At 40.6% G+C, this 15,386-nt stretch overlaps 1 protein-coding gene across 1 annotated transcript; it reads left to right on the forward strand.

The window, feature by feature from the left end:
• Window positions 1-962: 962 nt before the first annotated feature.
• Window positions 963-14,452, forward strand: LOC101170867 (transient receptor potential channel pyrexia). Its single transcript, XM_011484240.3, has 19 exons — window positions 963-1,157; window positions 4,277-4,400; window positions 4,474-4,631; window positions 5,490-5,576; window positions 5,665-5,815; window positions 6,065-6,226; window positions 6,312-6,421; window positions 6,507-6,624; window positions 6,743-6,771; window positions 7,812-7,903; window positions 8,852-8,966; window positions 9,079-9,249; window positions 11,223-11,293; window positions 11,375-11,542; window positions 12,082-12,200; window positions 12,315-12,519; window positions 12,790-12,982; window positions 13,059-13,117; window positions 13,199-14,452. Exons 1-19 carry the CDS (start codon window positions 1,086-1,088, stop codon window positions 13,407-13,409), a joined length of 2,415 nt encoding a protein of 804 aa, XP_011482542.1. The 5' UTR covers window positions 963-1,085; the 3' UTR covers window positions 13,410-14,452.
• Window positions 14,453-15,386: the final 934 nt, after the last annotated feature.

Consider the following 15,386-nt stretch of genomic DNA (forward strand, 5'->3'; position numbering starts at 1 on the left):
TCCTCATAAAGACAAGGTAGTTGTAGGTGGCCCTACTTAAGTGATTACCCAATATCATACAGCTGAGGAGTAGCATGGAGTGACACATGACAACCTCACCATCTTCAGGCATCTTTCTTGGTTACCCCAGCTATCAGTCTCAACATATCCAGGCCAAATTAGTCATCCAGGGTCACGAGTGATCTAGTGTGAAAGTTCTGTTGTTAGTTCACATGAATGATTTGACTTTGGTTTCATGTTCAGATTCCCTCCCTGACCCAACCCTCTGCTTTTACCAGGACTTGGGACTCGCACACTAAACCGCTGAATTTCTTCCTCTTTTGGTAGCACCAGGATGCTTAATGTGCACCAGAATTGCTGACTTGAAGTTTTGTTCCTTTGCCTCAGAGACCAAAACCTTCAAAGGAAGATGACAGACCTGTGGTTAAATATGTCAAAACAAACATCTTTATCCTTGACGTATCATATACAGAAATCCTTTGAATGTTAAACACAGATTTAGAATTGGTTTTCAGAACATCTAAAAAATTAAAAATGGTTGGACAAAATGATGCCCCCCCCAAAGCTCAGAAAAGATTAATGCGAGCACAGGGATATAGAGGAGAAGAGCAGATTATCCACAAATGAAAAGTAAAAAGAAAAGATGTGGCATTTGGAAAAAGAGGTAAAACTGAAAGACATAATTACTCTGAGCTGTAATCATCATGATGGATTCATATCAGACTTTATTAACCTTCTGACCCATGGGTGGATCGGTTGGGGGTCAAACAGCTTGATCACATCTTCAAGATCCAAAGGGAACCAATCGATCTGAGGAGAAGCTGCTTGTTATAGTAGGTTCTTGTCCCCTGCGGTTGTAAACCAAGCCTGACCTGGACCATCCCGCTTTACCCACTGATAAGATACGCCATCAACCTTTGAGCTGAGGAGCTTCTGCTGACCGCCCTGTTTATAACTACTTTGGCTCGAATCATGTAGCAGAACCTGCCGAGCAGCAGGTCACCTCAGCTTTTGCCACTGTGTTCCAACAAGTTTGAACAGATCTGGTAAAGAGCTGGTCCAGTCTGAGTCTGACCAAGACCAGTATGAAGAAAGGAAGTTCTATCAGTCCTGATCCAGGACTGGAGCTAAGGAGGACAGAAAACCACAGATCACAGGTGAGTCTGACAGATTGTTCCATTATGATCAACAAACAATTACAGTGGTGGACAAAATTGTTGGTACCCCTCAGTTAAAGAAAGAAAGTCCACAATGCTCACTGAAATGACTTGAAATGTTCAAAAGTAACAATAAATTAAAATTGATTGAAAATTAAATAACCCAAATCAGCCATTACTTTTCAGTTGTTGATTAACAGAAGTATTTTAAAAAACAAACTAATGAAATAGGGCTGGACACAAATGATGGTACCTCCATAAAAGACTGAGAACTAATTGTCCAGGGGGTCATGGTGATGAACCCAGGTATGTCCTTTAATTGACATCACAGCTGTTTTCAAACCCATAATTTTTTATTTTTTATTTTTTTTTTATTTTATTTTTTTTTTCCACAATGCGTCGAAAGCAACAAATCTCACAATACAGAATGTGGAAAAAATGGACATCCCAGAAGCAGCTGCTTATTATTAGGGGTCCAGCATTTTAGACAAGCATAAAAATACAAAAGATAAGTGGCGGAAGGAAAAGAAAAGAAAAGAAAATAATTTCATAAATAAAATATACTAATAGAATGCGAGAAATGATGGTAATATAGTGGAAAGTGTTAGACAATAGGGACAATGAATTTGAACAACATAAACTCTGGCGTGTGGCCATATAAGTGTCAACAGTCAGAAAGAAATCACAAACACGTTAATAGATGGTTTCAGTTGGAGCAGCATTTTCACAGTATGTTGACAATAATAACAATTTCAGTTTCCTTTTAAACATGTACATTGTTGCAGACTGTTTAACGTCATTTTCTAAAATATTCCAAGTTTGTGGACCTCTAATACAGACAGAGAAGCTTGTACATTTTAATTTTCTGTTTTTGCCTTTTAGCATATGCTTTCCCCTGGTATACTGGTGATAAGAGGGCAAAAAAAGTGGTATGAGGTCACACAAACGACTATTTAATTTATTAACAACACTGTACATTGTGCATGCATTATGATACGTGTTGAGTTCCGGTAACTTAAGGAGGCTGTATCTGTGGAAGAGTGGATCCGTTGGGGAATTTGGCGTGGACCAGGTTATTGCTCTTATTGCTTTCTTTTGTGTAATCAGGAGTTTTGCCGTGTAGGTAGAATATGTGTTATTCCATATGATGTTACAGTAATTCAGGTGGGGCTCAAACAGGGATCTGTACAATGTTAGCAATGCATCTGATGGGAGGATGTGCCGAATCTTATAGAATAAACCAACAAGTTTGGATAATTTTTTAACTAGTTCATCTATGTTTTTTTTAAAATTTATAAATTGATCTATGTGGATTCCAAGAAATTTGATCGAGTCCACCTGTTGAAGAGATTGCCCATCTATATTTATGTTCAATTTCCTGTAGGTGGATTTGTGTCTGGATGTGTGGAATATGATCATATAATATAATCAGTCAGTCTGCCTATTTAAAGGGAGACAAATAGTCATGTTGCTGTTTGGTGAAAAGGTGTGTACCGCACTGAACATAGACAACAGAAAGCAAAGGAGAGAATTGTCCCAGGACACTAGAAACAAAAATATAGACAAACATCGTAAAGGTAAAGGCTATAAAACCATCTCTAAGCAGCTTGAAGTTCCTGTGACGACAGTGGCACATATTATTCAGAGGTTTAAGACCCACGGGACAGTAGCCAACCTCCCTGGACGTGGCCGGAAGAGGAAAATTGATGACAAATTGAGGAGACGGATAGTTGGAACTGTATCCAAAGAGCCCAGAACAACCTCCAAAGACATTAAAGGTGAACTCCTAGATCAAGGTACATCAGCGTCAGATCGCACCATTTGTCATTGTTTGAGCCAGAGTGGACTTCATGGGAGACGACCAAAGAAGACACCACCAAGCCAGACTGGAATTTCCAAAAATGCATGTTGACAAGCCACAAAACCTCTGGGAAAAAGTCCTTTGGACAGATGAGAAAAAAACTGGAGCTTTTTGGTAAGCCACATCAGCTCTATGTTGGTAGACTCAATAATGAAACATACAACGAAAAGAACACTGTCCCTACTGTGAAACATGGAGGAGGCTCAGTTCTGTTTTGGGGCTGCTTTGCTGCATCTGGCACAGGGTTTCTTGAAGTTGTGCAAGTTAAAATGAAATCTCAAGATTATCAAGGCATTCTGGATAGAAATGTGCTGCTTAGTGTCAGAAAGCTTGGTCTCAGTCGCAGGTCATGGGTCAACAGGACAACAATCCAAAACACACAGCCAAAAACCCCCAAGAATGCCTAAGAGAAAAGCGTTGGACTATTCTGAAGTGGCCTTCTATGAGCCCAGATCTGAATCCCATTGAACATCTGTGGAAGGAGCTGAAAGATGCCATTTGGAGAAGACACCTGTCAACCCCGAGACAACTTGAGCAGTTTGCTCATGAGGAGTGGGCCTAAATACCTGTGGACAGGTGCAGAAGGCTCATTGACAAATACAGAAACCGTTGAATTGCAGTGATTGCCTCAAAATGTTGTGCAACAAAATATGAAGTTATGGGTACCATCATTTTTGTCCAGCCCTATTTCATTAGTTTTTTTTTAAATTCTGTTAATGAACAACTCAAAAGTAATGGCTGATTTTGATTATTTAATTTTCAATCAATTTTAATTTATTGTTACTTTTGAACATTTCAAGTCATTTCAGTGAGCACTGTGGACTTTCTTTCTTTAACTGAGGGGTACCAACAATTTTGTCCACCTCTGCAACTTAAACCTTTCAAGCAATAAATCAAACTCTACTTATACTTCAGTTAATGATCACTGTATTTAATTAAGCAAATGTGATTTAAGTCTTTTTAATCCATGTATTTAATTTCTGTAATGAGTTTCATAAATATGTGTGAATTCTTTATTGCTTTGACTACAATGCTTGAAATGAATCTAAATCAAAAACCACATGTTGGTTAAAGTGTTGAGCAACCCTGACTAGAATGGGCATGGACCAACGGGTTCAACTGAAGGCCTAGGACTATGATAGTATCCACGCTGCATTGTATTTGAACAAGACACTCCTCTAGTGTTCACATCCTCATTGAAGATCATCAACAGATGGTTATTCAATGTGCGTGCACTCCGTTCTGCAACTGTACTCAGGCCCCACCAGGTCCTTCAGAATGCATATCCAAAGGCCCTGAAGCGGAGAAAGCAGCATCTCGGTGGACATCTCAGTGGAGCTCGTACTCACGAAGACGCTGGATGCAAAAGAGAAAGCTTGCAGGTAAAAAACATTTTACCTAGTAACAGTCCATTTCCTTCCTCTTTAATGGATTCTAAATGACGTGACCTTTCAGGAATTCAGGTTGAGACAAAATACAGAGGTTTGGCTGAAGATGAGGGGGGTGGAGAGCAGATAGATGAGACCGACACCACCAATGAGAAACAGTTGTTAAATAAAAAACTGCTGGACCACTTTAGGCACCTTGCTGCAACCAACCAGGACACTGACCAGGTAACCTCAACTAAGTAACACACAGAAAAGTCTAAGAGAACAAATTTATTTTGCGAAGGTGATAGACTAACTGCTAAAGTCCCTCTTTGATCATCTTTTGATCTGTTGTAAAAGAAAATGTTCCCAGTGGTCTTTTAATAATGATTATGCTGTTTTTACCCCCCCCCCCAAAAAAAAACAACAACAAAAAAAACAAAAAAAAAACAACGTGTCATTTTCTAGGATATAGTTTTTGCAGAGCGGGAGAAGTGAATTAGAAATTCACTTCTGAGTTGTGGGTGTTACAGTTGGTATGGAGTAACCTGCCCTGCCCACAATTTCCCATCATTCCTTTGTTTACACACGCTCTCCCGCTAGCTTACAGCCCTTCACACCCCTAACCTCACATTACTGCCATTCTAGCTTCTACGTCACACCTGCAAACTTTTCTCAAACTGCATTTTTTTCGTCTGCTCCTGATATACAACAACTTGCATAGATAGATATTCAAAAATGCAATTGTAAGCTTAATTTTCTTTAAATATGTCCTCAATCATGAGAAAGAAGTCACAAGAACCCGTTAAAAACACAAGAAATTTGCTTTTCATTGCAGTGGATCTTTAAAGTGTACCAGCTGTCACTTGGGTTGGTTAGTTACAGAGAGGGCAACACGATTGTGTTTAGAAGGTAGTAAATGGGGCGATTGTCCACATAATTGTTGGACATACAGGTTTCAGTTGAACACAACATCTTTACTTATCTCTGTTCTCGTAAACACACATTTATTGCCTAAACTATTTACAACATAAACACAGTTGACTTATTTGTGCTTTTGCTGTGAAGCAGATGCACTTCAGACAACCTTTTGTGTGTGTTCAGGTTGATCTCCAGCTTCTGGATGGACTGATCTCAGATGGTGCAGATCCAAACAGCTCAGACAGATATGGACAAACTGTCCTGCATGAGGTCAGGACTGTTTGGTTCATTGCAAACGTTTCCACGATTGCTTCCAAGCTGAACAGCTAGATGACAGCAGGCCTGTGTGTTGCTTCAGATATGCAGATTGTGGAGTGTGGACGTGATGCGTTTCTTTTTGGACCGGGGAGCAGACCTGCTCTGCTCTGACCAGTTTGGAGTCACTGCTCTGCATGTGGCTTCTGCACTGGATTACCAGGACATGGTCCAGTTCCTAATAAGCCAAAAAGGTCAGTGTGATCAAACATATTACAAATACAAGCACCCGGTTCCTGCTGCTGTTACCCAGGGGCAAAAAAAAAAGGCCTACTGAAAAAACAATTTGAACCTAGTCGTGTGTATTGGACCCCATTCTGACTCTAGTGCATCACCAGTGAGTCATAAATTGGGTTTAACGAAGATGATGGCTTATCTTATATGGGTCAGATCAGACCAAAAGAAAAACTTTACAAGTTTAGGGTTATGTTTGCCTCATCCAGCTGATAAAGATGCTCGGACACTTTTGGACTGCCAGACGCCGCTCCACTATGCTGCAAAGAATGATGCTGTCGGTGCCATAAGACTGTTGCTGCAAGCCGGCGCCTCTAGCAGCTGTACAGATTACAAAAATAGGACTCCTTTGCACCTGGCAGCAAACATGGGTACATCCTACGTCTTCACTGGTATCACAACGCCTGACCCATAACACTGACTGACATGAAGAGTAACATCTTTTTCTGCTTTCAGAGCGCAGTGAAGCAGCGAGGGTCCTGCTGGAACTGGGAGCAGAGGCAGGAGTGAAGGACTCTGACGGACAGCTGTGTATAACTGCTCTGATTGGGCAAATGAGTCCTGTTGTAAATAAACCCCACCCACTTCCAAGCAGATGTGTATTGATTCGTGAAAAATATGATGGTTTATTTGCACGCATGTTGTTTTCAGGCTCATTTGGCGCTTGATCAGTTCCATGTGACAGACAAAGTTACAAGGCAGCAGTATTTCTACCTGAACCTGCTGCAACCAGAACCAAGGTTCCCCGAAGACAACCTACAGGAAAACAGTTCAGTTCATCACACTTTATTTATAAAAGGGAATCGAAGGGATCATCAGATCAAAACAATCTTTAGTTCTGCTGACAGCCTGACTAATGATGCAATATTTCCTTGTGTGTGCTGCAGGTGATGAGACTTGTGGGCCGCCATCTGCAGTAAGTGTGAAAAATCAGCTCACAGACAGGTAGTCAGACTGACAGACAAACACACAAATAGGAAGACAGACAGGTAGGCAGGTAGCCAGCCACAGACAGACAGGTAGATGGATAAAAAAGACAGGCACTCAGGCAAACACATAAACATACACAGATAGACTTACAGACAGGAATGCAGATGGACAGACACACCCACAAGCGAGCTCAAAAGACAAATAGAAAGGCATGCAGATAGACGGGTGTAAGTGGACTGGCTGATAGACAAAAGAGAAACAGTCACACAAACATGCAGAAAACAAACAAACGTGGATAAACAGGCACAAATAAACAACAACAACAAACGTGCATTCAGATCATTGGCTGTATGAGAACTGGACTGAGTGACCTCTTTCCACAAACATTCCAAATATGAAGTACCCACTGGTTCCAAAAAGCCAAAATCTCACCGACTTATATTGAGAAATAAGCAGCTATTGCCCAGTCATTATCTTTGGCAGAAAATGTTTTTTTCCTCTGATGCCTTTTTTAACATGTTCAAGCTAGTCTTCTTTTTCCTATTTTTTTTGTAGTGCAAGTTATCCAAGTTACAAACTGGCCAATCAACGTTTATCTCACATTGAACGTTCAAAGCTTTTGATTGACAGATGTTAAGTGGTAGGGGTGGGACTTCTGACAGCCTCACTCCTGATTGGTGAGAGTGGTTGCCATAGAAGTGTTGACGCAGATCGATTTGGACCAATCACTGCTTACTGAAGATTTCTGATTCCAATATGTCAATGTCCATATCACAAAAAAAATGGCAACTGAATTAAATTGGAATCTGAATAAATTTGGGTGATGTCAAACTCACTCAGTCCCAGTTCCCATATACAGTCAATGATGCAGACTAACAGTTGCAGAAAGACAAAAACACGACTAGACAGACTGATAGGTTGGCAGGCAGGTAGACAAACCCATAGACAAACAAACAGATGTACCAGAAGAAAGGCAGACAGACAGACACCCCAAAGGGTAAAAAAAGTAAAAGTGTTTTTCCACAGCTGGAAGAGGTGGTTCAGGAAGGGAAGCTGGACCTCATCATGCATCCAGTTGTCATCAAGCTCATTCAGATCAAATGGAAACTCTATGGCAGGTAAATTCCTTTGGTTGAAATTGTATACTTTCCCAATGATCAGTGCACAGGAAACTGAAGTGTTCAGGTGTAGATGTCACTGCGGACGGCTTATCATACATGGAGGGGGGCAGAACTTCCCTGTCACCAGTTTATTGCAGGATTTGTGTCCATGCATAAGAAAACATAACAGGTTAAGAATTACCTGAATGAAAAGTTTTACTACAAACCTACTCATCAGAGTAACAAACAGAGCTACAGTATTACTCAGCCAAAACATGCTTATGCTCTTCTAACAACATTAACCAATTATATTTCCAAATATATAAAAAAAATACTCTGTGTTGATTCCATTCAAGGTGATGCTAACTTATGTTGAGTCCTGGATGTAATGGTACATTGTAAATTAGCGACATACGGCATGGAGTGGTTAAAAACATCAAACATAAAAGAAACATCAAATCAAGGACAAAGACTCCCTTAAGATAAAGACTTCACAAACAAAACTTTGCATACGTAATTATTGGTTGTTATGCAAACATACTGTTGTTTTATTGGCACTCCAGTTGACTTAACTCAACTTTAGTTATACAGCACTTTCAATCAACAGCAGCCGACACAAAGTGCTGAACACGAAAAATAAAGAAAACAAACACTAAAACATGTTAAAACACAAGATTAAATATAGAGAGATAGTTAATCCTAAATTAACAGTAGTTTAATGTAAATCTAACAGTAAGTAGCTGTACATGTGCTCCTTCATGTCCAAACTAAAGCTGATTGAATAGATCAATCCACATCAAGTTGTCCCTTGTCTTCCTCCTGTTGGTTTTCACTGCTGGAGCTCTTTAACTGATCAGATTGCATGATGAAAAGCATGAAGGGGCAGGGCTAGAGTTATGTTCCACAATATCTGAAAAATCTCATCAACAATGACATCGCAGTGTGACTCACCTGCTTTCCTTTTAGGTTTGGGGCGTGGCTTCTACTCATTTTAAACTTTCTGTTTAACGTCGCCTGGACAACTGTTGCTATTTCAGTGTCTGTCCACCGAGATGAGCCTGACCGCTACATCTTTCCCCAGGTAACCTGTCCATTCATTCCACTCACCTGTATGTATCATGCTTCTCCCCTGTCTCTATTGTCTTCATCTGTCTTGGTGTGCCTCACGTATATACTGTATATTTCTATCTCAGGATTGGTGGCGTGTCCTCCTGGTGGTGCTTGCGCTCCTGTTGACAGCAGAGGAAGTCTTCAGGGAGTTGCAGGACATCCTGCGTTCCAGGAGGAGGCTGCGTCTCAGGCGGCGCTGGATGGAGCGTCGTCTCTGTGATGACTTGGACTTTTCTCATCCTATGTGGCCACAGGTAAGTGGCGGAGTCTGATTAGATCAAATCCAAATCCAGGTTTATTTGCGAGCACCTAAAATTTTCAATTCAATTCAATTTTATTTGTGTAGCCCAAATTCACAACAGTCGTCTCAATGGGTTTTGTATCGGTAATTATACAAAAGGATCATAGATGCATAGAATTCAATAGGAGAATACTAAACTTTAACTAAACAGACTAAACTAAACTGGGCATCCCTGCCCTTAGACCCTCCTTCAGGGTAAGGAAAAACTCCTAAAAAAACGGAATCCGAAAAAAATGAAGAAACCTCCGGGGTGTCCACATGAAGGAGGGATCCTCCTCCAGGACGGACAGGCAATGTACCAGAACTTTTAGAGAAAAATTAAGTTACTAAATTAAAATTAACCACAACTACATCCTTAAGTAGTCCAGCAGATGAGCTTCATTCAGACGAAGGTGGGGGACGGCTGGGAGCGCGAGACAAGCCGGAGACAAGATCCACAGCCAAGTGCAGGTGCACTAAAGCACTCAATGCGAACATCTAGATAAAATCCCCATTTACTACCTTCTAAAAGCTATGCTGAAGTAATAGTTTCAGGAAAGGACTTCAAGTCAGACACGGAGGAAGGCTAGAAGTGGTTGGGAGGCGGATTGGTTTGGGGGTGCTGCAGATAAGCTTGGACCCCTCTTAGCTCTGAACCAGTTTCAAGCAGCTAGGATTATCAACTGAGCTGGGAGGGTGCCAAAGAGCCTTAAGGTGAAGCAACTCCAAAATAAGCAGGCGCCAAATCGTGTAGGGGTTTAAAGTATGTAAAAGAATCTCAAGTTGAAGAGTCGGCCTCTGTAATGAAACAGGAAAATGTGCCATTTGTTCTTGAGCCAATTGAGACTTTTTGCACAGCTGCAGCATTAGAAGTAAATGCAACAGAAAAACAAAAGATAAGTACAATGTGAGCACATGGATTTGTTAACCATACCGTTACAGATTTTTTTTATTCAATCCACACATTAGCAAAGCAGTTAATATTATTTCAGAACCCTGGACAGCAACATTGTTGTTACTGTGAGCTGCGGGGAATGACACCACCAAACATTTGTACATGACTGTTTAAACCATTATTATTCAAACCATGTCTGATGTCATTTAATTTTAGAAATGATTACTGACTGTACAGAATTATTGTACATTTTTTTTAATTTATTTTTTTAAATATTAAATTTGTTTTGTGATTTTTTTTTTATTGTGTTGCAACCCGTATTACCTCTTTTGTAGAATAATGAAACCATGTGAGTGAACAGCTCATGGAAGACAGGTTTTGAACCCCTGTCTTATGTATATGATGAAGTTAATGTTGTTTATATTTACCAGTAGAAAACACATACAGTGCTTTGGGCTGAAACAATAATTTAAGTTATGACAAAAAAAGAACACATTAGTGCACAAATCTGTCATGTCAGTCTGTTGAAAGGGTATCTTCCCATTTCCAGCCTTCAATTGTGTCCAATCCTTGCTTTGATTTTCTTGTGTTTCTTCACAAGTTGGGAATTGTGTTGTTATTTTTTTCCCGACAGACTTTTTTTTTAGAAGAAAAGCAACATGTGTTATGTTTTGTGCTTGCACATTTTTTTTTGGTTTACACAGCTCCTTATGAGCATAAATTGTTTCAGGAATGAAGCCTCAGGTCAGCAGCCATCAGAAGATCATTCATGTCTCCGAGCAGGGCTGTCTCCATGCTGTTTGAACCCAGATTGGAAGGTCTCATAGATGCTACGGGGGACGGGGGGGCTGGGGGGGGGGGGGGGGGGGGGCTGTAACAACTTTTTAAAACCCTTAAGAAAATAGGTAAATTTGACAAACAGCTCTAAGTCTTCTGACTCTAGTGAGGATTTTTTTCAGGTTGGGACAAATTAATGCAGTTTTGATGGGCACTTTGTTGTTAGTTATTCATTATCTCAATGACGACTAAAAGGTTTTTGTGTGTATATCCAGGAGAAAAGTTTCCTTCTGGATCAAATCACAAAAGTTCGTAGGATGAGAGGAAGTTACAGCCGGGATCTGTGGTACGCAACAACACGCACATTATGCTCAGCTCTCACACACAAGCGTTTGGTTGCTATGTTAGCTCTGAACTTATTTTGCAGGAACGTCTTTGATTGGTTGGTTTACTGTCTGCTGGCAGCGTCCTTTTGTGTCCACATGACGGATGTTTTTCATCCCTCCGACCATCTGCACGCACTCAGTCTGAGGCTCTTCTCTGTATCCATCATTTTCCTCTGGCTGCGTCTCATGAAGCACGTCAGAGCCTTCAGGTTTGAACACACAAAACAAGTCAAGTTCAAACTAGAGAACCCCAACCCTAAAAGAAAATTACATTGAGTGATTTAAACTTGTGACAGATGGCGGCCCACTTAGATTATGGCTAATCTGCAGGTCTCTTCATGTTTACAGTGACAGGTGACCTGCATGTAACAGAAAACAGCTACTACCTGGTTCAAAGTGCTTAACGATGTTCTTTAATTGGGACGTTACAGAAATATCTGTGTCATCCATCTTTTATGGTGGTCAGGGAGTCATGGAGTGATTAGACTGAACTAAAGTCCCTCTGCCTCTGATGTAAAGCTACAAAGAGGTACTGTAGTTCTGCAGTGTAAAACCAAGGTGGAGCAGATGTCTCATTTATGTGTTTTCTGATCTACCATACACTCTACCAACTGCGTTTGGTCAGAAGAGCAGACCTATCTTCTCTTGGGATCTAAGTATTCTGAGGATTCCTCACTTGTGTCTTGGACTGACCATGCTCCAACTGATCATGTGGTCATGTGTGTGTTGTGTTGGTGCTGTTGTGCAGGCTCATGGGGCCTTTCATTGTCATGTTGGGAAATATCATAGGGGATGTGATGTGTTTCCTGTTCCTGTATGCTGAGATCTTTATCCCGTACGCCTGCAGCTTCTGGATCATATTTGGAGGTCAGAACCTTTTACTTTCTTTTTGAGAACCTCGACCAGTTTAATCTGCAAGTTGGGTGTCATCTTGGTATTACTAACAGCATTTTTTTAATAAGAATAGTTTTTTTTTTATAGGCTCATCCTCTGTTCCCAGCATGAAGACTGTTCCCGGCTTGCTCTATAGTCTGTATCGAATCACTCTGGTGGACGAATATGAGTACGCTGCCATGGTAACGATGGATGAAGTTATGGCTCCTCTGCTGTGCGGAACTTTTCTGGCTGCATCCTCAATCCTGTGTGTCAACCTGCTGATTGCACTACTCACAGACACATTTCAAAGGTTAGACATCTGGGTCTACATCACTGCATGGACCTGGACCGATGTTGCACAACCTCAAGGATCAATCTCTGAGCCAACACCAGAAGCAGGACTTGCACTGATTCATAGACAAAGACCTGAACTGACATATAGATGTACGCCTGAGTTGACTTTATGACAAATACGCAGACTCAGGGCTGACCTGACGCCTTGACTTGGGCAGACTCACAGAACTGTGTTTATAAAGGTGTGAAGGTCCTGTCTGTGTGTATAAATGTGTTTGTTTGTCAGGGTGCACGATAACTCGCAAGCCAATGCTGTGATGCAGCAGGCTGCAGTGGTCCTGCAGGTGGGCTCCATGACTTTCCTCCGCCGCTTCTATGATGAGCGGTACATTTCCAAATACTGCTCGCCATTGGCTGACAACATCACAGCAGTCTCTGGCTTTTATTATGAAACTAAAGACATTAAGACACAGATCAAAGTATGTATGACACGACTAAATACTTTTCTTACAGATCTTGCTTATCAGGTTAAGATGCTGCATGTATGTCTTGTAGGAAACTCTGGATCAGATCCTGGTTCTGCAGAAGGACACTTGGGAAGCTGAACCTTCAAGGTGAGATCAACTGACAGGTTATTTTCAAGAGGTTCCCCTCAAAATCTGAGCAGGTGATTTAACATGGACTTTCTCTGGCAGCGACCGGCAGGGACAGGATCAGCAAAACCTGGGTCAGCTGAATCAAAGCCAAAGGTTTCAGGACAAGGATCTGCCCCAACAAGAGCTAATGGAACCTAATGAGGAGAACCAGAAGCTTCACAAGCAAGAACTTCAAGCCATTCGAGAAGAGCTGAAGGAACTGCGGACTCTGATGCAAGACCTGGTTCAGAAGAGGACAGACTTTTTTTAAGACAGCACAGAGACCAGATCAGACCAGGACTGGGGAAGGAAACCTAGTATTGTCCTTTTTTTAGTATTATTTTATCTGATGATTTTGCTTTTTTCTCTCCTGATGTGTATGTTCTATGACCAATGGCACAACACACCATGTGAAAACTGGTACCAACAGAAAGAAAGGGAAGATGATTAGTAGAAGCATGGGAAGACAAATGCCTGAATCAATTCAGTTTGATGACAAAATTACTCCAGCCTCTCAGCAAAACCTCCAGGTTATGATAATTTATGCTTTTTTGATGGGAAACATGCCCCTTCATGTTTTGGTCTGCTTGCCCATCTATTTGTTCTGAGTTGGTTTCTGGACTAAGCCATGTTTGAAAGAAGCCAAATCCTGCTCGGCTGTTTTTAGAATTTGGACTTAAAGACTGCTGAGTCAGCATTGCTGTTTCAACTCTAAATTTTCATCTTTTTTTTTAGTTTTTCAATGCACTGCTCTATTACCGTGTCATTTTATTTTTAAATAACAAAGACAAAGTGGAGTTTTATTATTTTATCATTTCCAATTAATGTAATGGTACATTGTGATCAAGCAACATACGGCATGAAGGGGTTAACCCAACAAATTCCTAAGTGACATTTAAATGATTAAGTGCATTAGTTCACAAAACGAGTTGCACTTTTATTAGTATTTTGCTTATTTGTACTCATCCGTTATTCATCCATCAATGTAGACAGTTTTTCTGTGTCAGTCAGGCTGAGTGTAGTACAAAGTCTACAAATGTTTAACCCTTAAACTGCGTGCTTAACCAAATGATAGAGCATATTTAGTAAACGTGTCATTGAAAGCATTGATTGTGTGTATTACTCCCCCAAGGCAATAAGCAGCAGAAAGTGTATTTTTTGTAACATTACTTTAGTCTTGGTTGTAAATGTTAAAGTGCTGTTAAGTGCTGTTCTCATACCTGACTGCTTCAATTATTGCTCTGTCATCCTCAGGGTCGAATTTTGTGGAGGTTCTTTGCCCAATATATTAAACACTATTTATTAATGGTGACTTATATACAGAACATGAGCCTGACCCAAACATTTATGGTTTTAACATGAAAAATTATCACTTTTGTAGGCAATTACATCAAATAAATAACCAGGAAGGGAAAGCTGAAAACATTACAAACTTTTGAGGGGCCTATACCATGCTATTTTTAAACCTTTTATAATAATCAATATCCATGTGTATGATAATATATTGCCTTTGGCACTCCAAAGAACGAAAGATTTATTAAATACTAGTTGTTTTCCTATCTCGAAGGCACCGGCTTCGGCAGCGTGTCATCCAAACATCCAAACTTTTGCAAAGATGGATGTGCATATTCTCCATAAAAATGGAAGTGTTGTGTCAAACACTGCTAGCTCCGTGGAGAAAGTGTGTGTGTTAGCCTGGGGGGGGGGGGGGGGGGGGGGCGGGGGGGTTTGCTGGCACTACAGACTCTACCTGGAAGGGGCTGTTCTCATTGGTCTATGTCAGCTTGTGAGAACCCGGTCGTTTTTGTGGGTTGGGAGGGCTGGTGCTCATAGCAGGTTTTCAGAGGAATACTCAGAAACGCGTGAACAGATCAAAATACCGCTTTGGGTTTTGTTTTCTATCTACAGGAATAAATATAATAATACACTTAAATGCTTAGTACATTGATTAAGCTTAAAGCTTGAAAAATTATTTTGCATGGTTATAACTCCTTCAATGAGTAAACTTTCATCGATAGTTTTTATATCCGGATTACCTCTCCTAAGATATTAAGAAAATTGTAACACCTGTGATGTCATTTCCTTTGGGCATAACCAAAATTTCACTTTATGCAATTGAATTTACATAGGTGAGGGCCAGTGTGAGATCACAGGATTTTATAACATTACAAGCATTAAGCTACAAGATGTACTAAAATGAACAGAAATAGGCAAGAGGCTTAAATATTGACGTCACTGCAGAAAGAGG

This window comes from Oryzias latipes, chromosome 15 (genome assembly GCF_002234675.1).
Source record: "Oryzias latipes chromosome 15, ASM223467v1".
Classification (NCBI taxonomy): Eukaryota; Metazoa; Chordata; class Actinopteri; order Beloniformes; family Adrianichthyidae; genus Oryzias; species Oryzias latipes.